The sequence below is a fragment of the Hoplias malabaricus genome, chromosome Y (genome assembly GCF_029633855.1).
Source record: "Hoplias malabaricus isolate fHopMal1 chromosome Y, fHopMal1.hap1, whole genome shotgun sequence".
NCBI lineage: Eukaryota > Metazoa > Chordata > Actinopteri > Characiformes > Erythrinidae > Hoplias > Hoplias malabaricus.
Genome location: NC_089820.1, coordinates 13,808,149 through 13,833,893, shown reverse-complemented (window position 1 = coordinate 13,833,893; position 25,745 = coordinate 13,808,149). Strand labels below are relative to the sequence as shown.

The 25,745-nt window shown below is 38.0% G+C and overlaps 2 protein-coding genes across 18 annotated transcripts in view; both read right to left on the bottom strand.

The window, feature by feature from the left end:
• LOC136678044 (calcium/calmodulin-dependent protein kinase type II subunit beta-like) overlaps window positions 1-7,929 on the bottom strand; it is a 73,265-nt gene extending 65,336 nt beyond the window's left edge. For all 14 annotated transcript variants that reach the window (XM_066655832.1, XM_066655831.1, XM_066655823.1 and 11 more), the window contains exons 1-2: window positions 7,648-7,929; window positions 1,239-1,333 (exon numbers count right to left, since the gene is read on the bottom strand). In XM_066655832.1, the coding sequence (XP_066511929.1) occupies window positions 1,239-1,333; window positions 7,648-7,709 (157 nt within the window). In that variant the 5' untranslated portion in view covers window positions 7,710-7,929. The remainder of the gene's footprint in view (window positions 1-1,238; window positions 1,334-7,647) is intronic.
• A 675-nt stretch (window positions 7,930-8,604) lies between these two features.
• On the bottom strand, window positions 8,605-21,993 carry LOC136677660 (protein transport protein Sec24C-like). 4 transcript variants are annotated; one of them, XM_066655246.1, is made up of 21 exons: window positions 21,771-21,993; window positions 20,880-21,176; window positions 20,118-20,188; window positions 19,909-19,977; window positions 19,522-19,633; window positions 18,852-18,979; window positions 18,484-18,619; window positions 17,880-17,983; window positions 17,502-17,614; window positions 17,233-17,424; window positions 15,699-15,792; window positions 15,435-15,539; window positions 15,160-15,327; window positions 14,139-14,235; window positions 13,807-13,955; window positions 12,996-13,134; window positions 12,291-12,412; window positions 11,660-11,839; window positions 10,587-10,784; window positions 10,073-10,162; window positions 8,605-9,544 (listed from the first exon to the last, which is right to left on the bottom strand). In XM_066655246.1, exons 2-21 carry the CDS (start codon window positions 21,130-21,132, stop codon window positions 9,401-9,403), a joined length of 2,664 nt encoding a protein of 887 aa, XP_066511343.1. In that variant the 5' UTR covers window positions 21,133-21,176; window positions 21,771-21,993; the 3' UTR covers window positions 8,605-9,400. The 4 variants fall into 4 exon arrangements, 3 of the variants coding, with proteins under 3 accessions (XP_066511343.1, XP_066511342.1, XP_066511344.1); XM_066655245.1 differs by having other exon boundaries at window positions 20,880-21,993; XM_066655247.1 differs by having other exon boundaries at window positions 18,484-18,616; window positions 20,880-21,993.
• Between the last annotated feature and the right edge of the window lie 3,752 nt (window positions 21,994-25,745).

Here is a 25,745-nt window from a genome sequence, read left to right as displayed (position 1 = left end):
TTACAACTACCGTTTAATAGCACCATTTGTTTAGAAATACATGTAATTGATATTCTGTTTGTTGGAATTGAAATAAAATATAATATGATAACAGTCCGTGCAAATCATCACAGATAGCTCAAATAATCGCGACAGGTCTAGCTACTAATACACCAGTTTGGCCACTTTGGGTTATCAACCAAATATTCAACCATTATGAACAAGTGTATGATTAGAAAGTTACATTTATTCTGTGAAAAAAACCCTGTAGCATTATATATTACGCAATTTTTAAAAACCATTTACAAACAATTTATGAAAACTTAATATTAAATTACTGATAAATAGCAACTGCCTCAACAATAAAGAATGATGGACCAATTCATACTTTTTAATTACCATTTGTGTACGTTTCTCTATAATTAAAAAAACTAAACACTTTGGTAATAAATGACACCAGAATGGCACTCTCTGGTTTGCTGTGTTATCATTATAAGGCCCAATGATTTCAACTGTGTAGTGGAGAAGACCTTGCTTGTTGTAATGACACTTGTAAACACACAATTTTTACAAAATATATCTGCAGTAGCTCAAACTTTACATGTTCCAAAATCTTGGTGCATCCTATTAATCAGATATCAAGTATAAAAAAAAAAGTTACTCTGACTGGAAGTTCTATTAACGTCGGTAATTCTGCTATGTCAACTATAGGATAGACTCTGTGACACACACATGGCACTTCATAAACAGATTAAACAAGAGCAAGGGTCACCAAGTATATGCACACCTGATTCTATTTGTTCAATCAACTAGTCTCAGTCTTTTAACAATTAGCTAGTTATACAGTGTGTGCTCCTTCTTGGCTGGAATGAAAACCTGCAGCAACACTCACCATTTACACATAAAATTCATGAACCCTGATCTAGGGCATGACAGTATCTATCATTGCAATAATTCTGCAGACCATAATGGCTTGTCTATATTTACATTATCATCCAAGTTTACAAGGCTTCCACTATTTCTTATGTCTACTCACATTTTTTTTAATAATTAAACATATCCTAAACATTGCACACCATTAGAATGTGTGTAAAACATTTGTTTTTCAGTAAAAGTGGTTTTTTTTTTACTTGATAACAGTTCCACTCATAATTCACCTGAATATCTGAATACAACAATCAGCCACATAGTGAAAACAGTACAAAAAGACAGCATGCCAAAGCAAAAGAAATCATAGCTAGATTAGGAAAATGCCTCACCTCTTGCCGATAGTTTTTTGGTGTTGATGATTTTGGCAGCATACTCTTGGCCTGTGCACAGCTTCACACATCTCCGCACAACCGAAAATGCTCCCCTAGAGAAAAAATATAATAAAATCAATATATGTGGTCAAGCATCATAGCTATTATGTAATTAAATATCTCTGGCATATGCTCCATTAATAACAGGAGTCAATGGGAAATGTCTGAATGGTTGATACTGTAATACTGCAATATTACTACTAACCCAATTGAAACTGCATGAAGATGGTCACTTACAAACAAACAAAATAAAAAAAATAATTGCACTCAATCATACATAGCATTACTCTCCTTCCAGTCATTCCTTCCCTCCAGACTGTTCTTCCTGCACACCCAGCCCTCCTGAAGAAAATGAAACTGATCTCATCACAGGGTGTTGTTCACAGTGTACGGTGTTAATAAAATATACACGTCTGGACTTGGAATATATTAATCAAAACACAATCCACTAGAAATGTTTTTTAGGAAAATTATGTTTGGACAACTGAACTACAATAAACATAGAAAAACTCAAAAAAGAGGTAATCCATTTAAATGATATAGGTATTAACATTTTCACTTCATAATGTTGGAATTAGAATTTATCAGTCATTTTGGTAAGAAATCAAATAATCCAAGATGTTCAAATATAAAGGCCAATCAATAAAAGCTGATTAAACTTACAAACTTTCAAATACACTTCACTAGAAACACAACCTGTACAATTTATACTTAAAATCCAGGCATTTGATCATGATAGTTTATAGAATAATCACTGAACACTTCCCCTCCTGACTTACTGTGGTAGCACTCACTCAGTTATCCACAAGTAATGTTTCAAATGTCAATACACTGTTGCAAATGTTAGGCCTTATTATTAGTAGGTTTATGGCCATTGTACAAAAGAACCCTAAGAGCAGATACTTCGGTAGTCTAAGAATCTGATAATACACTACCTATGCACAGGGGGATTGGACCTTTAGTGTTGCAAGAGGTAACTGAATTTGTATAATAAATTATAAATAACACAAATTCTTAGGGAAAATTCTCAATCTTTCAAATCAAATCTCTAGTTGTTCTTTTACTGGTCAAAGTCAGTGTCCAGACAAAGTGCTCTTCATTAAGCCACACCAAGTACTCTTAGGGGCATTAAAGTGATCTATGACATCTGCGTGAACGCTAGGGCTTTGCAATATTGATAATTTATTCTGAGGAATAAATTGCTCAATATTAAAATAATGCCACCCACAACCACTAGCAACAAACTGTGTGTATGAGAGAAAGGGTCACTTTTATTGATGCCCTTAGTGAAATCCCTCACTGCATTTAACCCATCCATGGCAGTGAATGCACAAACACACATTAGTGAGCAATTCTTCACATACATCATGGGTAGTGAACACACACTCATTGCACAACGGCACCTGGGGAGCAGTCTGAGGGTTAGGCGCCTTGCGTAAAGGCACTTAAGCTGTGACTGAATTTTTTTTTCCAGCCAATCCTGGGAATTAAACTGGTGACCCTCAGATCTCAAGCTTGCTTCTCTAACCTCTAGGTCCATAGCTGTACCTAAGATTGTGTAAAATAAATGTATGCAAGTGTGGAGTAAAATAAATAATACTGATAGATATAATCTGCCTCTGGTAGATATGTCATAGAACAGTGATCACCAACATCCTTACAAACATAGACGATTTTAAAATACCTTTGAAAGCTAAACAAATGAAAGATCTACTGAAAATAACAAAGCTGTATATGTCCCCATAGCCTCCAATAAATTAAAATGAAACGTTAATGTTTACTTCATTAACGTATAGCTGAATGTTGGCTTTGGTGGTACTCAGTGTCTGAGGCTGCACTCACATAGATACATATCCTACAGCAGCTCTTGGCATGCTCACACCCACATTATTAAATGTTTTCATGTGTTTTTCATGGTTATAAACAATCTATTAACAATTTAATTACCGTATTTTTTCCCCTTATACAGGGATTTAGGTTATGTATTTCTCCTGTTTATACTTCTGCTCGAAGAATTTTCTGATAAATTTTTTGCTTATCAAAATACCCTACCTATAATTTTTATTTAGGCAGCTGTACAAAAGTACACCATGTTAGCACATTTTGACAGAACACAGTGGTATAGTGTGGCTCTCACTTGTGCTGTACCTTGTAATCTGCATGTATAATTTCTCCCCTTTTAAAAACCAAAACCAAAATCAGTGCTGCCACCATGTTGGCTCAGGGAGGGCAGAGACAGAGCAGAAGCACTATTGGTCAGAAATGTGAATGTGTGTGACAAAATTTATGTCCCTGCCTAACTAGTTAGTTACTAGTACTACTAGGGACTACTGTGGATACACAATGATGCAGCTATAGTAACTTAAATGCGATAACCAAAGCAGCCATGATATTGCGATAGACTTGCATGGTGTTGGAGATCAACCTTTGGATCGCAATCGACTGGTTGCCGACCACTATCATTGAACGAATGAATAAATAAATGAATAAATACATACATAAATATTACTTTTGTGTCAAGCATCAAAAAATTTGTAAATTAAGTTACATCAAGAAGCATGTTTATTCACAGCCATTTAGAAATGGAGAGCTTCAAAACAGTTTGTTTATACAGTCAGGCACATCCTGTACTCTCTCTCAACTCCTCTTGATTTTTCACTTTTCTTAGCATTTCCTCCACTCCCACCTTTCCATTTGTCTGCTCTGTTAAAGCTGTAGAACAGACTGCAGATTCTGTCTGTCTTTTTTATTTAACAATAAGGAAAAAACATGACTATTGCGCATATATACACAATGTTGTATATAGTCCTAGCCCTAGTAAGCACAAAAGTGACGCGTGTGTTTCTCTCTCTCTCTCTCTCTCTCTCTCATATATATATATATATATATATGTGTGTGTGTATGTGTGTGTGTGTGTATGTAAGCTCTTACTCCTCTTCTCTCCCACCTTTGGCTGCATTAACAGGATACTGTATATTTCAAGCTGCTGGATAAAGATGTTCCTTTCACTATCACATTCAAACAGGGCAAATATTCTTGGCTGCAAACCTCAGCACATATGGCAATGTATTCAACTCCTTTAGGAATGGGAATATATTTCAGGCATACTGGAATGCACAGTCGTACATACATCCTGCTGCAGCTGAAAGATCTTATTAAGGTAATCTATTTCATGCATTCACATATGGCACGGTGCAAAAGTCAAAGACCCGAAAAGTGAAAACGAGATTCTCATTCAGTTTTTCAAAGGAATCCACAAAGGTATACTTCTACACCTCCAAATTTCAGCTTCTTGAGATCCAAGTCATCTCATTTAGAAATTTTTGACTTATCATTCCACAAAAATTTACTACAAGTACTGATGTTTTATTAAGATAAAATCTTCTTATATTTTGTCTGTTATCTTTTCTCAGTAGACAGTAGAATCTTCTTAGAAGACACTGTTTCAGACTCAGTGTTAAGCTGTCTTCACACAGTGGAAGAATGGACAGAAAATACCAATGGATCTGAAGCAAGTGTGGAGCATTTTAATGCCCTACCTCTCAAAAATGACTGCCTTAGTATTGTTTAAAAACAAAATGTATTATTTATTTATATATATATATATATATATATATATATATATATATATATATATATATATATATATATATATATATATATATATATACACACATACACACTATATATACACTAAATACATACTAAATTTTTTATATAAAACTATAAATTATTATAGTATATTATTATATATATTACAATCTTACTCTGTTCGACCATAAGATTGAGACCACCTCATTGTTTCTATGTTCACTGTCCATTATTTCAACTCCACTGATCATACAGGAGCACTTTGTAATTCTACAATTACAGAGTGTATCCACCTGTTGCTCTGCATACTTTTCTAAGCTCCCTTTTGTTCCTTTTCTTCAAAGGTCAAGACCCCCACAGGAACACCACAGAACAGGTTTGATTTAAGTGGTGAATAATTTTCAGAGCTGCTGTGACAATGATGCGGTGGTGGTGTGTTCATTCATGGTGCACTTGTACAAGTGTATCAGACAAAGCAGTGCTGTAAGAGTTTTTAAACTAAGTCCGCTTGGCTGTTGCTGCACACTCCTCTAGTCCTACATCGGTGGTCATAGGACTCTGTTGACTGGATATTTTTGGTTGGTGGACTATTCTCAGTCCAGCAATGACATTTAGGGATTTAAAACCTCCAAGAGCACTGCTGTGTCTGATCCACTTGTACCAGTGCAACACACACTAACACTATATCTAGTGACTTCTGTTTCTGAAAACATGTGCCAGAATCCAGAAACGCTCACAATTCATGTTAAACATTCCCACATCTCAGCCTCATTTCAACAGAAAGTCTATCACTAAGCCTCATATACAGCAGCCTTCAGCATTGTGTGCCCTTCCACTCTCTCTGATGTGGGATTAGCCCGGATGTGCTGTAGCTCTATTGGAAATGTACAGAGTCATTCTCAAAAATCCCTTCTCTTCATTTCCTCAACCTCAATTTCACAACATCAACTCACTGCCATCATTCACACCTGACTCTGCACAATCCTGCTTTGGAACACTGAGGCTTTAAGGATAAATCATTTTCAGGTTTTATATGATTTTTGTTTTTAGTTAAGAGAGACAAATGTTATTTTGACTATGGGATGTGGATTTGTACATACATACCAAAACATACTCACAGACAGACAGACACACACACAGTAACATACACAGAGCCCTACATAGCCTACATGCTATCTCTATTACCAACACTATCTATATCCATCCAGACATCTCTAGAGGAATACATGGCCTGTTTCCGAATATTATCATTATCTGTGCCAAACAAGCAAGCACCTTTCTCTAGGTTTTTCATAAAATACAGTTTCACCCATTCCTTTTATCTAATACACAACTCTAACTGACAAAGATGTTAAAATGAGGAACATATTAATTTACTACTACAAAAATAATTCAATGTTCTCAGTAGCTGGGGAATACATAGCAACATAGAGCTGGGGAATATACAGGAACAATATCAGGAGTGATGGACCTCCTTTGGGATGAACTGGAGGGGCCTTTGAGAACCAATTCTAATCATCCAACCTCAGTAGCTGGCATCAGATCCTTAGAGTAATGTTCAAACATGTAGGGTAAAGCCATCCAATTCGAGTACTTTCATGATCCAACAGATAAATTTATTTCCAGAAGAAATGATGGATAAGCAATATTTCTGAAAATTCTGATACCTGCTATTTTATGAAGCACACATATTTCTATGACATTTCCACACAGAACATTTGTTATGAACTATGTATGTATATATATGCAGGTATAAATATAAAGGTTTAGCGATTTTTTTACCAATATAGTCAGCAATGACGGTTTCAATTGCAATTACTTTCTATAAACTCATGGTCACATGCAAGTGAATTGCGGTATACACCTCAAGGGACCTCATTAAAAATGACTTCTGGGAAACTGCATATTCACATTTAAAGCCAGATTTAGGTGGTTACATTTTCAAAGTTGCAAAATATATACTTGCATTTATAATTTTAAACTATCCCCTAAGCGTTTTGCTGAAGAATGTAAAAATGGTTTGGTAGGCTATTTTATTTAAATACAGACCGCCCGTACGCCATGGTTGTGAGATCACAGCACACAGCTGCATCTGATTGGTCTAACGTATTTGTATATAACTCACAAGCTGTGTTATTGAGTTACATTTGTCCACTTAAATTGTTCACTTTATGTTTAAATAAAATTTCAGCACTTGCCACTTTAAATCATTTTGCGACTTTACATTTGCTATATTGAAAGAAGCACGTTTAAAACACTTAGCCTTAGGAAATACTATGAAGCTCTGTAAAAAATGCCCGGCACAATAGAGCAACAGAAGGCTGAACACATTTCGAGGGGGAGGGAGCTGCAAAAGGGGCGTAGCACCAAAACCAACTCTCCCTGAACTAATGTTGGGCTTTGAGCAACGGCAGTTTCCACTTCTGCAGCGTGACCAAGGAGGAACGATTACTACACACCAATAAAACATAAGCCCCCTTTCCCGCCCAGTGAAAATCAGGTATTTAGTGTGTTATATCACACTACCATTACCTCACACAACGAGGCTGAAGTTGGCTTCCTTGTCGCCTGCTGATTATACGAATTCTCCGTTCCACCTTAAACAGTGCAGCAGTTGCATTAGTGTTCAAGGCGCCAGAACGTAGCTGCTGCACATTTTAAGGTGGAACGGACAATTTGAATAAGAAGCAACGGCAAAAAGGAACCCGAATGTCTTTTGAAAACGCAGTCAGCTGAACATACGGCTATTAATATGTCTATCTTTAACGTTACTCACTTTCCGAGCTCCTCGTAAAGCTGATATTCGTCTGTAAATCGCGTACAAGTTGTTGTAGCCATATCTGTCTCCTCTCTCTCTCCTTCTCGTCACTGCGTCTTGCTGTTTTCTGCTGTTATTTGTTTAGTGTCCCCTCTCTCCGTTATGAGCCTCTGCCGTAAAGAAGCCTTGAGCTACAGCTAAAACTCTGTTGGGCTACAAAGGCGCGTCCTGGCCCCCTTCTCGCCGTAAAATGTGAAAGTAAATCAGTAACGTAACCACGGTGGCTGTGTCGCTCTCCCCGCTCCCTCACTGCTGTTTATTATGGAGATATGCGCGCGTCACCTGCCGGCGCTCAGCTGAACTGCGGGCGTGGGCAGTAACTCCAAATACGGACAAAACACAGGAGGGCCCTCCAGCCTCGGAGGGTGGGCGATATTTACAGATGGCTTCAAGATAAACGATATTTTTGGTTGTAGTTAAGGTTTCGAGATTTCCTATAGGACGAAAATGCACAGTATAAAAATGTTAAATATTATGCAGTAATAGCAATGACAGGAACATTTTTCATATTTACATAAAATGTTAAAAATAATGTACTCTATCTTAAAATGTGATTACCGGATGCTCTAAACACTTAGTGGAACTGGCTTGTAACTCACTTTCTTATTCAGTTTACATTTCACTAACTGCTCCACTATTTACATTAAATCGTTTTCATGATAGGGCCATTGTTGTTGGTTTGGAGGGAGGTATTGGTGTTTAAGGGACTGTGTTACTGTCTCCATCTCCTACCTTGATGAACTGGAGGGAATGATGTAGACCTTATTGTTCAACATCAGTCCCTAACCTCACTAAGAAATGGTCAACACTGTAATATCACACTTTTATTTCATGTCACTCTTTACATGATGCTGCAGAGGAAAACTTGGCCAAATTCTCACACTGTGAGATTATCATGCAATGTAAACCTGCCTTAATACTCTTACGACTGAATGAAATCAAATCCTCACAATAATGTTTCAATATCTAGTCTACAGCCTTCCCAAAAGACCAAAAGCTTTTACTGCAGGAAGTGTGGGACATTTTTAAAGAAAATTTTAGATGAGCAGGTATCCACAAACCTTTGGCTATAAATCATACTTATGGAGTATGGACATTATTTTATCCATAACTAGTAGCCTTAGTAAATTATTGGTAAAAATGTTTCCTTAAAACATGAAAACCACCACTGACTCTCCAACAGAAACACATCACACATTCTGTTTATTCAAACACTCGTTATGTGGAGATCTGCCTTTAAATACAAAAATAAATAATAACACAAACGTCACTGATACAGCAATGCATTGAACACTGATGTAATGAGCAGGAAATTCAATAAAATATCTTATTGCTTAAAATTTTAACATGCAAATTTTAATTAACCACTCCCAGTAATGCACCCAGTGCAAAATTCATGATTAAAATGTTAAACTTAACTCAGCTCCAGAAACACACTCAGGCTAAACACACTCTCTGCTAAAAAAAGAAAATCGTTATGCTCCACTTTCATACATTATACACAGTCCTCAGTCCAATCCCAGTAGTCTTTTCCTTCTCTTAAATCCTTGATTGTTGCCATGCTTTTCTGTCCAATGCAGTCTCTACCAAGTGCAAGATTCCATCCTGAAGTGAATAACATAACATGTGACTAATGGAATTAGGTTCTCATCCCTGATTGGAGACAGTCTTGAGTCAGAGGTAAGAGAGATACATGAAGATAAAACTGATATCATCCTGCTATACGCCGCAGTGAGTTCACATGTAGATGGAACAGGAAGTCAGCATATGAAGCCCCTCCATTAGGACTCTTGTCCTCCACCAGGAGGCGCTGCAGACACTCCTCACAACTGTCACCTTCCTTCACTACTTTCAGCTGCAAACACAGAAATAAACAGGGTTAAAAAATAATAACCCTGTTATAATAATAATTTCTCAGTTAGCCAGCTAACTTAAGTCTAAAGTTGAGGATTGTTCAATAGGAATCTCCCTCAGCTCTGTTGCTATTGGACAGGCTTGACTTCGGGCTGAAGTTATCTGGTTAACTAAGAAATCCTACTTTGTGAAATACCCCCCTGGGAAGGCGGAATGATTTTTAAAAATATCGAACTTTAATGTCATGTTTTCAACATAAATTAAGCTCCAGTCTCATTTTTCCAAATAAATAAATACATGTAGATATAACATATCTATATATAAATATATAACAAAAGCATCAAGTGATTAAGAAAATACATTACATAAACAAAAGTGACAACAGTATGTAACAAATAAACCAAACCCAAGGATTACACCATGTTGACTGTGCAGCTCTAGCAGCACACCTGCGTCAAATGTCAAGATGTTTAAAGAATTGTTCCTGGATTTAAATTAAATATAAATATAAAATCATAAGCAGACACACCTTAAGTGTAACGGCTGCATAGGATTGAAGTTTGATGATGAGATTCCTAAGGTTGACTGAAAGAGGGTTATCCAGCACAGGAAGATTTATCTGCAAAACACATACACACAGTCAGGATGATGGGTATACACACACACACACACACACACATATATATATATATATAACAAAATATAAATGAATGGTGATTTTTGCATTATGTGTAAGAATGATAAAGTGTCTATATACAGTAAGAATCCTGTAAAACTAATCCTAACATTGAGCTCAATATAAATAAATGTTTTGGTTTTTTTTATACAAGAGACATGTTTAATAATAAAAAATAAAGCACTCCACAAAGTTGAGGCCTTTTTATCTAAAAAATATACAGAAACACAATCACACACTCAGATAGGAGGAAAAATATTTATTTGAATAAAAGTAGATAAGTCACAGGAAAATTGCAAGACCCGACACAAGAATGTAACAACTCTCTGAATCATCAAATCAGAGTCCAGCTCCAGGTATGTCTCACCTCTCCGGATATGAGTGAAGAGAAGGAGGAGACGCTGAAGAGCAGTGTTAAGGCCAGGGGTGGCACCATACTGCCCACCCACAGCAGCAGAATGAGAGGAGAATACAGCAAGTAGAGAGAGTCAGACTTAAGGTTGGAGGCAGAACAGCGCACTGCAGACTCAAAGCAGGAAGCACTGCATCTCTCTGTATTTACTGGCTACAAAAAATACAAGATCCAAAGCAAGACTCGTTACATTACAATCACCAAAAAAATCTACTCTTAAATGAGCAACAAACTACACCACCATTCAGAAGTCTGGAATCAGTTTACATATTTGTATTTGACATGAGTTATTCCGTGTACATGGAAATGTTATAAACTGGACTTCAAAGGATTCAGTATATTGAGAAGACATAGAAAGCATATTGTCGATGTCCAATGAAAATGCAACTTCAAAATATCAACTTGGCAGGGAAGGGAAAAGCTTAAATTTCAATGGAAGTCAATGTGTATATATAAAAAAAAAAAAAAAAAAACTTATATGAAAACTATATATATATAATCCAAGTTATATTAGAGTATTTCTAGATACATGTTTTTGATCAGAGAGCTAGAATACCTAAATTCTACTGAATAATAAACCACAATTATGTATGTTTTAGTCGTTTGTCAAATTATTAAATGGTAATTACAAAAGGCAGTTTACCTCATCAAAATAAACAAAGAGCTAAGGGCATTAAAATTGCATTTCAACTGCAATGATCCTGAAATGTGTTTAAAAATATTTTGATTATATTGAACAAAGTTTAGCCCACTTAAATATATAGGTTATTTGTCAAACTTTAAATGTTAATATTGAAATATTTTAAAAATATTGAATATTAAAAAAATTGAAATGAATAAATATTTTGAATACGTTTAAATATTAAAATATTGCCAAATACTGCCAAAAAAAGCAACACCATCATCTTCAAACAGCTCTGAATTTCCAGCCTCTACAGAAGTGTGGTGTGATTATATTAAGCACTTGACAGGGAATCATCTCAATGCAGGGATTAATTGCAGGGGAACTGAGTGTTCAGGCACCTCACCAGTAGCAGAACGAGTGGGTAGAAATGAGCGGCAGTGTTGCGTGTATCCATAGAGACGGTGAGACTGCGCAGTTGCAGACGATAATGCACAGAACTGCGCAAACCAGGCAGCAGCACCTCACTCTTCCTCAAGCTGTTAATGTAGACTGGCATCACCTTCAGAAACTGAGGCAGCACCAGCTGAGGGAAACGCAGAAATGTTATCATATATAGTATAATATCATATATTTAATAAAAATTGTATACACAAAAAAAAACAGAAGAAAGATAAAGAGGGATAGACATAATAAGCAAGAAAAGACAGAGAAAGAGTCAGAGAGATGGTAATCACAAGAAAGGCTGTCACAAACACACAAAAGTAGACATGCAGACAGAGCCATAACAGCAATCAGACTACAGAAATAAAATAGAGCTTTCCTGGTACCGAGCCATGAAGACTTAATGAAAATGGCTTTGAAAGATTTTGGGAGAAAAGCTATATAACAATCATACAAAATAATTCATGAAATAAATATTAAGAAGCGTATTTGAGCACATGGCACCCCACCAGACCCAGTAAACAAGTGTTAGAGTGAGTCAGATGGAAAAGATTACTCAATGACGTTTGTGAATGTGTTATTTCTAAACTAACCTGTCCAGGGGAGACAGAGGTAGTGCAACAGTGTTTTCTGTAGCAGGCTAAAGTCTCAGTGATTTCCATCTGAAGCTCTTCACGAAGACACTGCAGAGATGTTTCCAATGCTGCGCAATACACTGTCATACACATTTCACATGAAACAGACAGAAGTACACACAATATCAAAAGGTCAAATGTTGAGTATCTCATCTCACCTTATATTTTTGTAAATTATTGTGCCCTTTTTTTTTTTACATTATCTTGAAGAGCACTGTATATGATTCTGAAGAGTGACGGCTCATGTTTCAACTTAGCAAGGATGCCACCATGCCCCTTATTTCAGTGCTACTTCAGAACCTTGTGCTTTGTGCTTTGTTTTACAAAAATTGAGCCAATCCGATTCCTGGGAGCAGTGCCGAGGCTGGATACAAACATCAGACTTTTTTTTCCAGCATGTAAACAAGCCAGATGAGCTAGCAAACTATGAGGAATCTTTTACTGAATATTCCAAGTGTTTTGGATTGAAATCATATGTGTGTGTGTGTATATATATATATATATATATATATATATATATATATTGCCTTTAAAAATATATTTTGGTTAGTTTTATATGCTGAAGTGTAGAACACAACAGGAAACAAAGTCAGTCCTTCTGCTGATGAGTGTGACGGCGTTTAACAGTATTGTACATCAAATGGCCAGAAAACTTCAGCCTACTCTTTTTGCAGTAGAAAGTAAGCAGTGTCTCAGCTTGGCTTGTTCGGAATGTGTCCAGTAGGTTCTGGGAGCAGGCCAAAGTAACAGTGTGCACCCGTGTCCTCTGCTCTCCTCTGGAGCTGCTGTACGACAGAACTGCCTACAAGCACACAAGAACACACAAAGATGAGACGCTAAAATAATCTTTATTCACAATTTGCAACAAAAAGTGTCCCTAAAATAAAAATCAGTAAAACAACCTGATTTTTAAAAAAATACCTGAAAGTATTCATTTTATTTCATGTCTTTTCCCTACTGTGATTTTATCAGGGAGTTGCAAATCAATTTAAGAGAAGCATTGTTAGTCATAACATCCTTTTCATGTGCTCAGTGCTACTATTCAAAATCTGAAAGGCACCCAGATCTTACTCCCCTCAAGTGTGACCTGAAACTACACATAAACAAACCATCTGGCAATGCTCAGTTTGTTTCAGTTTGTTAGATTTGTGTAAATGTCCTGCTTTATTGTGTGGTCATTTTAAAACTTAATTAAAATTCCAGTAGTATTTGCTGTAATAGCTTTAGCCATTGGACCCCAAGTTGTGTTCTGAAACATTCTGCAATAGTCTGGTTTAGTTAATGTACTTTGTACTATGTACTTTGTATGTTAACAAAACTAAGAGAGCCTACAGTTTAATCGTCATAGACAATATTCCTCAGATAAATGTGCTCTTTGACTGCTCAGTGACAAAACACAGTTTTCACTTTGCAAGATCTGTCAATTTTATAAAACCAAGCTTCTATCTTTTTTTTTTATTATTGTTGTTCTCACCTGTATGGCCACACCCCTTATTTCATCAAGGGATTTGTTGTGAATGAATTCAAATGCCAGGGCTGTGTGATGATCAAGTGCTGCCATGGCAACACAGCGGGAGTCCGTGCTGGCAAGGAAGGCGCCATAGCAACCAGACACCCGTAGTTCTACAAAAAAAAAGTCAGACACAAGTTACAAGCTGTCAACCCAAACCCTCTCCCTATTCGACTCAACACTTGAAAGGACTTTTTATTTGAAAGGCATATTTTCTGGCAGTGAAATAACAAGAATTAAACTTTTGCTGCAATTTACATCTTTTGTCTCAAGGTGCTGTTGGGTCCTTACATTACCTCTGCTGACAAAAACTCTCAGCTGTGCTTTGTATGCCATCTCAGTGTTCACACTCATCATCAGGTCTCCGCAGAAACGTGTTCTCTCCACTTCTGACTAAGGGGCAACCAAAAAAGTTTTTTTATAGACTTTACAGTGCCATATAAAACATTACATACTCTAAAAGCATATGATAAAGTAGTGATATTTATTATTGTTTTGTGGTTGAGATGTTAAAACTACAAGAACGGATGACCTTTTCACCCAATCACCTTTCATTATTACTAATTAAATTACTATTAAATTCAGAAGGGAAACATAAGATTCATTGCATAATTCAACAAGACTGCGGTTTTGCAAAACCATGTTTAAGAATGTGTTTATACTTGTCAGCTATAGTTCGAATAAGTTGCAATTGCTCTGTTAGTGTGGTTTGTTATGTATGAATGATTCCTTTGGAACTATAGTGCTCACCAAGCAAGCAGACTAAGATTGCCTGAGCAGGTGGGTCTTAGTTAATCTCTTAACATATTTGGTGCTGTTTATTTCAAGTATGGACACAATATGAACAAAAGGCTTTTAAATGAACCGAAAAGAAGAGCTAATAATCACAAGATGTGCCCTAAATTCACCGCAATAGAACAGGGCTTTTGGAAAACCAGCAGAGGAAACAACCTGGAGTAATGAGAAATTTCTGACATTTTAACCATTTTACCACCTCTTGCTGGTATACACAACCCCAATATATACATTAAAACCAGCCTGACCAGAATGAGAGCGCCCAATTTCTTATGTAGAATAACATATAGATGAGGGAATGTCAAACTCAGTGACACATCATGATTCGCTGAGGTCCTACAGAGTCTGATACCCCTCATCTAGTGTATATATCAAAGATAACATCTACGCTTAAAATATGTAAGACTGCAAAATGCTGTCTAGTGGGTGCGCTGTATCTTGAGTAATGTGCTGTTCAAGAGATTAAGATCAAATCTATTGAGTACGGTTTCTGTCAAATAGTTGTTAAACCCTGGGTACTACCTGCAGACTGTTGTAGCAGATAAGTTTGCCACCTGTTAGAAAGGGGATGTGCCCAGGCCAAGCCCCACCCACATCCTGCTGTGAAAACACATACATCTGCACACTGCAGCCTTGACTAATGCATGCCTTGGCCAATGAGGTGGAAGAGTCTGGAGCTTGAAAGATAGACTGGAAAAATGAATAAATAAATAAACATACATACATACTCAGACAAGAATATGTTAAATTCAATTAGATTTATAATAAAAATTGATTTATGTTTTCATTCATTTTACCTCTGGTTTGCTAGAGGTGAAGAAGCCTGTGGAGCCTTTCTTATCTAAGATTTCAGTAACAGGTGAAGACTGGAAGACCATGAGCATTCCAGGGCAATTTGCAGCCTGTTAGAAAGAACACCAAAGTGTGTTAAATACCTGCAGGAACATGTTGAATGATTTCCTAAAGAATTAGGTTTACAGCAAACAATTGGTTGTTTTAAGAAAGATAACACAGTTTTCTCAAAAAAGATGTAGATGTGTGCAGGGTTAAACTTTTTCTACCTGTAGGATCTTGAGTGCAGCAGAAATGGAGAGATAATGTGAGCCAGAGCTTTCCTGGGTCTCGGCATCAAACAAAGGAAGTTGCTGCAAAATGCTGCACAGAATAACAAAACAACAGAACCACGTATATGAGTTAAATGGGTCTTATAATGGCAAAAATCTTTTTTTGCTTTTATGAAGAGTTTCTAAATATCAAAAAGCAGTAAGTGTGATGTGAGCTACTGTGAAGTTTATTTCCACATATTATATATAATTATTATTATAATATATATTATTTCCTTGATCTTATGAATTTGTTATATTTGCAAACTGCTGATCAGCCATTATCTTATGGCCAACATTTTTTGTGAATTTGTGAATTTTGTCAGCTACAATTACAGACTATGGTGTATCTGCTCCTCTGCATACTTCGATTGCCCTCTTTCACTCTATGCTTCAGTGGTCAGGACCCCAGAAGCAACAGAGCAGGTGTGATTTGGGTAGTGAATCATTCTCAACATGGGCAGAACAGTGGTGCAGCAGGTAGTGTCGCAGTCACATAGCTCCAGGGACCTGGAGGTTGTGGGTTCGATTCCCACTCCGGGTGGCTGTCTGTGAGGAGTTGGTGTGTTCTCCCTGTGTCCGCGTGGGTTTCCTCCAGGTGCTCCGGTTTCCTCTCACAGTCCACACGTTGGTGGGTGGACTGGAGATTCAAAAGAGTTTGTGTGAGTGTGTGTGAAGGACTGGCGCCCCCTCCAGGGTGTATTCCCGCCTTGCGCCCAAAGATTCCAGGTAAGCTCTGGACCCACCGTGACTCTGAATTGGATAAGCGGTTACAGATAATGGATGGATGGATCATTCTCAACACTGACAGAACACGTGGTAGTGGTGTGTTAGGGTGTGACATTAACTGCAAGAAATAGACAAATTTAAAATCTCTGATGTTGACATCCCAAATAATAAGATGTCATAGGCAGCTAAAAGATTAAAGTATGTCTAATGCAATTTGTTAACAGTAGTTCTTATGAGCTTATAGACTGCTTAGTGTTGTGTGTGTAACCAGTTCTTGATGATGGTATACCCTGTATTGATTGGGGAGTAAAGATCCTTATTTTGTGTATTGATGGGAGGGAATGCTGGATCTACTTCATCAGTGGTCAATGGACTTTGCCCAGATGGGTTTAAAAACTCCAGAAGCAGTGATTCATCTGATCCACTTATACCAGCACAACACACACTAACACACCACAACCATGTCAATGTAATTGCAGCACCGAGAATTAATCACCACCCAAATCATATCTGCCCTGTGCCATTGGGTGAAAGGGGGCTAACAATGCATGCAGAACAACAGATAGACTACATTCTGTAATTATAGAACTACAAATTGCTCCTGTATTTGAGTGCAGCTTAAAAGGATCAGCAGTGAGTGTATAAACCAAGAAGTGATCGTTATGTTATGGCTGATCAGTGTACATTACAAAGACAAATACAAGAAAAAACACCCCATTAAACCATAGTCATTAATGAGACTGAGCCGTGTGTCTGTTGTTACCTCTCTATCGTCTGTCTACATTCTTTAACAGGCAGCAGAAGCCCCTCCCTCACAGGGAGCTCAAGCTGATCTGTGTCTGTGATGACCATCATATGAGGGCGGGATAAAGTTGGGCTGAGGTCATAGAGGTGGATCCTGCTGTCATAGGTCATCAAACCAACTCTGAGATCTGACTGGTCAGCATCTTCTCCACTAGATAATTTTCAAGAGAGTCAGAAAGGAGGGCACAATGTGTTTGTGTTTGTGTGTGTCACTTTATATTTCCATACCCATCTAGAGACAACAGTAGGGAACAAAGCTGCTGACAGACGAAATCCAACTGCCCTGATCTTATTGCTGTGGCACTCACATCAACAGCCAAAAGCAACACAGCAGGCTCTCCCTGTTCATATAAGAGAAATACAGAAGAGTATAACAGTGGAGGTTGTAGTACACACAAAGAGAAACACACAAACAGCAAAATCTACCATTCCTAATGTCTTTTTTTTTTTTTACAGGATAGCTCATTTGTATCTTCATCAAAAAAATAAACAAAAAGCAGATGCACACAGAAAAACCCAACCCAATAAAACCACCTATATATCAACCAACATGATAGACATCTTTTTAATAATTCACAGAGCAGAGATAATGTTTAAGATCCTGACCTTCTGTGTTTCCACTATCTCATATGAACCCAAACTGAGCTCTGGTTTCTTCTCATGGTCAATTCGCTGGCCCTTGTTTGTAGGCTGATATGACTGCCATGGGACTGAGAATGAGACAGAAGGAAAATGTAAAATGGTGCAGCAACAGGACAGTGGAGAGAATACAGATTTATGGGAAAAAAATGTTGTATAAAAGGGGAATTCTATTCACAGTGTCTATTCAAGTCACAATATCTGTCAACAACAGCTATGTTATTTGTTATCTAAAATAGCCTGTGAATATAGACAGCCATTTTGTGTAATAAAGAAGTTTAGACATATCAGTGGAATCCTCTTGAAAAGCTAAGCTATGCTATTTGTTCATTTAGCACAATGCACCTGCACTTTTTTGTAAGCCTAATTTTAGTTTATGCCAAACTGTTTTGTTAGACTTGGACTACTATTATGGTTTCATTTTTTTTAAGAATTTAAAGGCTATTTCTTTACAGGGCCAGCTGCATGTTTAATAATTAAATCAAGCATAAGTTAATATAAAAGGATTATACTGACAGCTACAACTGAAAAGTAAAATGGCTGAAGAAATTAGTCTCTGATTCATTCTGACCTTCTGTGAGTTTGCCGCAGAATGGGCAGTAGAAGCGCTGGCCACAGTCCTGCCAGCTCATCGCAGGACTCATGAATGCACCACACTCCACACAGCCCCTGACACATTTCTGTGTCTCACATACAGGCACGGACTGCTGCACACATATAATATCACACATTAATCCAAAATAGTAAATACCAAAACAAAGACAGTTAACAACATATATTCTACAAGAAAAATGTACTCATTTTTACTCATATTAAAAATATTTGATGAATGTTGTTTGTGCTTCTTTCAACCTGTAGCTAACAAGTAGCTAAAGAAAGAAAAAAGGATCACTGCCCAGCTTCCATAATTGTAGAAGCTGCATGTGTGGGTCTTGTTACCTCCTGATTCTCAGGTTTGGCCAGTGGGCAGAGGATGGCTCCCAGAGGCAGGTGGCTCTGCTGCGCCAACTGCTGCTCAACAGGAAAACTGTATGATGTGCAGCGTACATACCGAGCAGTAGCATTACCTAAAGGGGATGATTTAAGTTCACACTTTAAGAACACTTTATTTTAAACACTGCAGTTAAAGAGTTTGGGAACACCATGTTTTTTTTTTTAATGAAATCTGAACTTTATCATTTTTACATTTTTTAGTGAAAGCTCTATTGTCTCAAATTGCAGTTAGACACAAATATGTTTAACACCATTTCCAAGCTAAGCCAAAAGATTGCGTGGCCAGTGATAAAGGACTAGTGCTTTGGTACCACGTCTAACATTTTTTGCATTATTGTTGAACCTAAAAAACAATAAACCAGTACAATAACAATAACAAAGTTTATACATCCATTAGGTGAAACCAAGGTGGAGTTAATCTTTGTTGTGTAGACCAGTGCTGTTGTTTTGTAATATTTCTCAACCTATCCATTTATATCTTAGTCTTACTTTGTTAAGCCATGATTAAATGTTTGAAATGCTGTCATCAGAGTAAGGGTATAAATTTACTAAATAAAAATTACAAACATAAACTCAAAAACTTCAAGATCTGTGGATAAGTGCTGATGTGCAGTACCTCTGTCCTCCAGAGTGCAAACAGTGGTGGAGAGTGGTGGGACAGAGGAATGAGGTTCTGAGAAAAACACTTTCCCCTCCCACTGAGCCCTGTCCTCACCCAGTACCTGCACCTACAGCAGGTTAGAGAGAACTCTTAATTAGAGAATGTGATGTTATTGTTAAGTTATTATCAATGTGGGTATTTTGACAGTGCATGTTTGTTCACACTACAAAGACAGATGTTGTTTACATACATATAAAATGTGCACTGACACAGTGGAACAATCAGATCTAAGCAACAAATCAGAATTTATATGATGCAGAGTGTGAACATAACCAGAATGTTTCAAAACAGAAGAGCAGACAGATAGGTCACATATTGATGTGTAGGTGAGAGCAGACATACAACACTGGGAAGTAGTTGAGGGTCCATGCCATAGCGAGATTCTAATTTGGGGCTGGACATAGGACTGGTCTAAATGAGGAAAAAATAGAGAGAGAGAAAGAGAGAGAGAGAGAGCGAGAGAGAGAGAGAGAGAGAGAGAGAGAAAATGAGAATTAAATACTAGTAGTAGTTCCAGTGTAGTAGTTACTATATGAAATACATAAACTCACTGGCTGTGAGATTATTCCCTGTGGTGCCATTTGTGTTGGACTGGTGACATCTTGGACAGGTTTGAATACACCTGTGTCAAGGTCAGAAAAAAAAAAAAAATTAAAAAATTATTTTAAATACTCTTTTGTTTTACATAAATAGACAATTTTATCTGCCACTGATATTTAAAACACTACGTAATTCAATGCACTTTCCTCACGCCTTGAACATTAACATACACACATTTTTTTCATTACAGATGCATCTGATTGTAATATATAATGAGTCTTAAAAACTGACTCTTTAAAACATAGCAGCGAGTAATGTTAGTTAGGTGTTTGTTGTCCGTTCAGAGCTATTATCAAGGACCAAACAATAAGTCAAATATGTAATTCTCAGCGTTTATATTATTCATTCATTCATTATCTGTAACCGCTTATCCAGTTCAGGGTCGCAGTGGGTCCAGAGCCTGGAGGGGGCGCCAGTCCTTCACAGGGTAACACACTCACATTCACACCTACGGACACTTATGAGTCGCCAATCCACCTACCGACGTGTGTTTTTGGACTGTGGGAGGAAACCCACGCGGACACGGGGAGAACACACCAACTCCTCACAGACAGTCACCTGGAAGGGGAATCGAACCCACAACCTCCAGGTCCCTGGAGCTGTGTGACTGCGACACTGCATTTATATTATCGCTATCTGTAACAATAAATATGATTAATATATTTACAGGTCACATTTGATAAATAAATTAAGTGGCAACTTGACTTCCATACCATTACAATGCGACTGTGAGGGGGTCCAGCAGGTGGTCTGTTGTGGATAGCCTGAACCCAATGAAGATAATGACCAAACTGCATTCATGTCAGCTGGTCCGCTCTGAGGAGGATTGCTGGACATTCCAGGAGGAGATCCAGCTGGAGACAGGACAGGGGCCCAGCTCTTGTAGTCTGTCCATGGCTGCTGAGACTGATGCTGGACATGCTGTCCATAGCCAGGATGAGCAGGATTAGTGACCGGAAGCTCCATCGCATTTAGATCAGTTCAGCATTTATTCCACAGCAAAGAGCATTCTGCTGGAAAAAGGGCAATGGGGTGTCCTACAGGTCTTTTTAATACAGTAATGTGGAAGGTGGCTGTTCCACAAAGATAGATGATTTAGTCCTGATTTGAGGACTGTCCAGGAGGAATATCCCTCTGCTCTTTTCCGTTTGAACACGGTTGATTTTAGACTGAATATTTCCGGCTAAATTAAAAGAAAAAAGTGCATCACGTTTTCTATTTCATTGTTTATCTCAGTTAAAAAAAAACCTGGACCGTAGATTGGCGTAAAAAATTAATTTAAGACATAACACGTAAAAAAATATTTTAACCAGTGATGTCTATATTTTGCTCAAGACTGTAGGCCCAGTGCTTTTACATTCTGCGGGTTCTTACTCGAATTTTCCGTTCCTCCTTAAATTATCAGGAACTTGATCGCACCTGCTGCAATATTTAAGGGGAACGGAGTATTCCCATTAGATGGCGAACGGCATTTTGTGAGGAAACGTAGAGCAGTACAGCTGATATCACAGATACGGTTCATTCTATATATTCAGACTCAGAAACATGTCCAAACACTGGACGTGTTACAATCGATCTATAAACGACCTTAAACCGCTGTTCACCTCCTCAGCTCTCAGTCACGGAGCTGACACACGGCAGCATCTCACCGGCGGATCCCCTCGGCTTCTACACTGTAGTCTAACACCTCCACTCGGTCCTTTAGTAATGTGCTTATCATCAGAGCTTCACCCTGAGATGATCCCTGTTGTTTTAATGGATCGTTACAAACTGAAAATTGTCCGTTTATTTCACCGCCGCCTCGAGCGACCGGGGATTCACGACCGCAATCCCAGGACCCTGTGTTATAAGTACACTGCCCCCTAGCGAAGTGGATATAAGGACATGGAAAAGCTGGATGACAGTCGGAGTGTGAATACAGAGTGGGAATAAAGTTTTATATGTTTAACGTTGATGAAAAAAAAGATGGCCAAGCCTTATAAGACTGTGATCAAGGCTTAAAGGAGAAATCTGTTAGATATTTACTGTACTTAGTCATAAGATGTCCAGGGTGATCATAGATTAAGGAAACAGGCTAAGATGAAGCACTGGCATCCTTAAGAGCAATGCTGAAGCAGTATAATCTATTTGAGAGATGCCCAATCCAGAGCAGAGCTCTACTGGAATTTCAGCCTGAGATCTGTATATACACATTATAGTCCAAACCCACTGGGTTGCCAGGTCCACAAACATAGCATCTTGCAGCTTTAAAGTGAACAAGTGAACAGAGATAATGTTAGATTTTTTTATATTATAGTGTATAGATTAAACGAGTAAACGCCAAAGTTTGTGTGTTTTATGTGAGGACTATGTGGTGTGTGTTTTATTAGAAGAATGTGAATAACAACATGATCAAAATGTGTAAATAGTTCGTGTGTTTTAAAGAATTTAGTGTTTATTAAATAGTGCTTATTCGCCTATTTAAGGTGGAATGGAAAATTCAAGCTCAGTAATATATCACAAATATAAGCTTTTAACTATTAACTATAACAAGTTTTATCCATTTTAAACCACACACACACACACACACACACACACACATATATATATATATATATATATATATATATATATATATAATTATTATTATTATTATTAAATAAATATGGGATATCACCTTACAACCTCTGTAACTTAAATCTTATCTGTAACTGATGTGGGTGGTGCAGCAGGTAGTGTCGCAGTCACACAGCTCCAGGGACCTGGAGGTTGTGGGTTCGGTTCCCGCTCCAGGTGGCTGTCTGTCTGTGAGGAGTTGGTATGTTCTCCGCATGGGAGGATGTATTCCTGCCTTGCGCCCAATGACTCCAGGTAGGCTCTGGACCCACCGCGACCCTGAACTGGATAAGCGCTTACAGATAATAAATGAATGAATGATGCCTTGTGGTGATTGTGTCTCCTCCTTCAACATCCACAACTGAGGTGCCCTTCAGCAAGGCGCATAATCCCAAATTACTTCTCAATGTTGCTGACTGCTAAGTGTGCTCACTGCTCCTAGTGTGTGTTTGTCTGTAAGTATGTACAGTATGTGTCTGTGTTCACTGCCACGGATGGAATAACTCTTTTGGGACTATTTCGTAGTACATTTTAAAATGTAAATAAAGAATGTATCTCAGGAGGGACTGCTGATCTGTAATGTCTAAACGAACCGCTTGGTGTCAGTGCTGTGTCATTAACTAACCCTGTAAATTGTACTGATTTTTAGTCGTAGTTAAACAATACGTCATACACATATAAAAGCACAATTCCTGACGTAAAATCTCAAGAGCTCAATAACTAAGGTGAAACCTCATAAATTATTTCAGCTTCTAGCATAAATTTAAATCTATTAGGCTTTAATTTCCTCTTGGTCTAAGGGTTCTAGGGTTGTGAAGTGTGGTGTGTTCTCCATGTCTGTGTGGAGTTACCTCCAACGGTCCAGAAACATGGTGCTAGGTTTATTACCTGTTCCAAAGTGTCCATTGCCAGGACTGAATGTGTGAGTTTGTGGTGCCCTGTAATGGACTGGAGCCCCATCCAGGGTGTGCTACATTGACTACAGACAATAAATAGATGATACAGAAGGTACAAATCCATCCAAATCCTTTATAATCTATTAGAAACTGATTATAGTCTCTACCATCCATCACTAATTACTGTACACTCCTTTTAATCTAATGAGATTATTCAAGTAGTGTTGAAATCCAGGTTTTGCCATTTTCTCTCTTGTAAATTTCACTGAAGCAGCCAAAGAAATGGTACAAGTAGGTAGCATGAAATACACAAGATTATGAGACATAAAATGTAAGAGTTGCTGTTTTCAAATCCTTTAAAAAAAAATAAAAAAAATATCATTTCCGGATAATGGCACATGAATGGCACCACCAAGTCATTTTTAGTGGGAAACTTGATAATAATTAATTGTCTGTAACTGCTTATCCAGTTCACGGTAGCAGTGGGTCTGCAGCCTACCTAGAATCACTGTGCACAAGATGGAAACACACCCAGAGCAGGGCTTAACACACTACCCCAGGACCCTGGAGCTGTGTGACTACCTGTTGCACCACTGTGCTGACCTAACTTAAAAATTATTATATATATAATATGTCAATATACTTATATACAAATATAGCACTTTTAACATACCCAAGGGCACATTACAATTAAGTATTAGAAAAAAAAAAAACAGCATTTTCATTGATTTTTTTTTAATGGATGTTCAATGATATTGTTTCCTGATCAAAAGTCATTTGAATGCATTTCTTGTCATAGAGTATAATTAGGAACTTCCAAGCAATACTTGAATGTAACAAATGATAGCTTTGTATTCGCCAGCATAATATATCTGAGTTATTGTACTCCTTCAAACATGTTGGGATGACAGTGTACACATGTCAGGAAGCACGGAATCACCTTCACTCACCCGCTTGGAATTATTCATTCATATATTGTCTGTAACCCGGAATCACTGGAAGCAAGTTGGGAACACACCCTGGAGGGGGTGCCAGTCCTTGGCGGGGCGACACACATTGACACCTATAGACACTGTCTTTGAGTCGCCAATTCACCTAACAATCTGGGTTTTTGGACTGTGGGAGGAAACTGGAGCGCCCAGAGGAAACCCACATTGACACAGAGAGAACACACCGAACTCCTCACAGACAGTCACCCAGAGCAGGGCTCAAACCCACAACCCCAGGAACCTGGAGCTGTGTGAGAGTGACCTGCTGCGCCTCAGTGCTGCCCAAGCTTGGAATTGGCAATGGCTAAAAATATGATGATCGCTGGTTCAATTCTTTCATCCATCTAAAACTGGGTGTACAAGAAAGCACAATTGGCCTTGCTCTCTGGATGAGTAGGATGCCCCCCTTCCCTCCATCGTGTGGCTGACAATGGGAAATCTCTTCCATCTCATGGGGACATGGGGAAATCTCTTGCTCTTCCAGCAAGTTCAGATGTCCGGTGGCAGTAGTTCAGAATGAGGTGGTAGATGGCTTCTCATGTGCTTATACTTTCAACCTCCCAGGTTTGTGGCATTCTTTTTGACTGGTGGAGTCCTAGCTAAGTGTTGAGTAGGTGTTTTCTCCCCAAGTTTAAAGCAAGCCAATGTCAGGATCGTAAAGATAATTCTTTACACACATCTCATGCATTAAACAATGTAAGCAACAGAATTTTTTTAGAAATGAATTCTAATAATTACTGGAAGCATAGAATCTAACACTAGAGCAACGTATTTAGGCAATGTTTAAAAAAGGCCTGTTGATCACTCATGTGGATCATGTTTTATCTATTTAGTACTGTAACTTATCTGAACTTTAATGTGCTTTAGGACAATGCCCTCTATCCCCATTTCAACTCTTGTACTGAAGGAGAACCTGAGAATGGATTGAGGCTGAATCATTGTGGTTTGAAGGTGCAAGTGTCCAGAGGTGTCCTCTGTCTGGAAAAAAAACCTGCAAGAGTGAGAACAAGAATGGAGGTGGAGTACAGAGTGGCGAGGTGATAAATATTTCATGTGCTCCTCTGTGTGCCCTCGACCCAGTGTTGTAATATTGATGTGG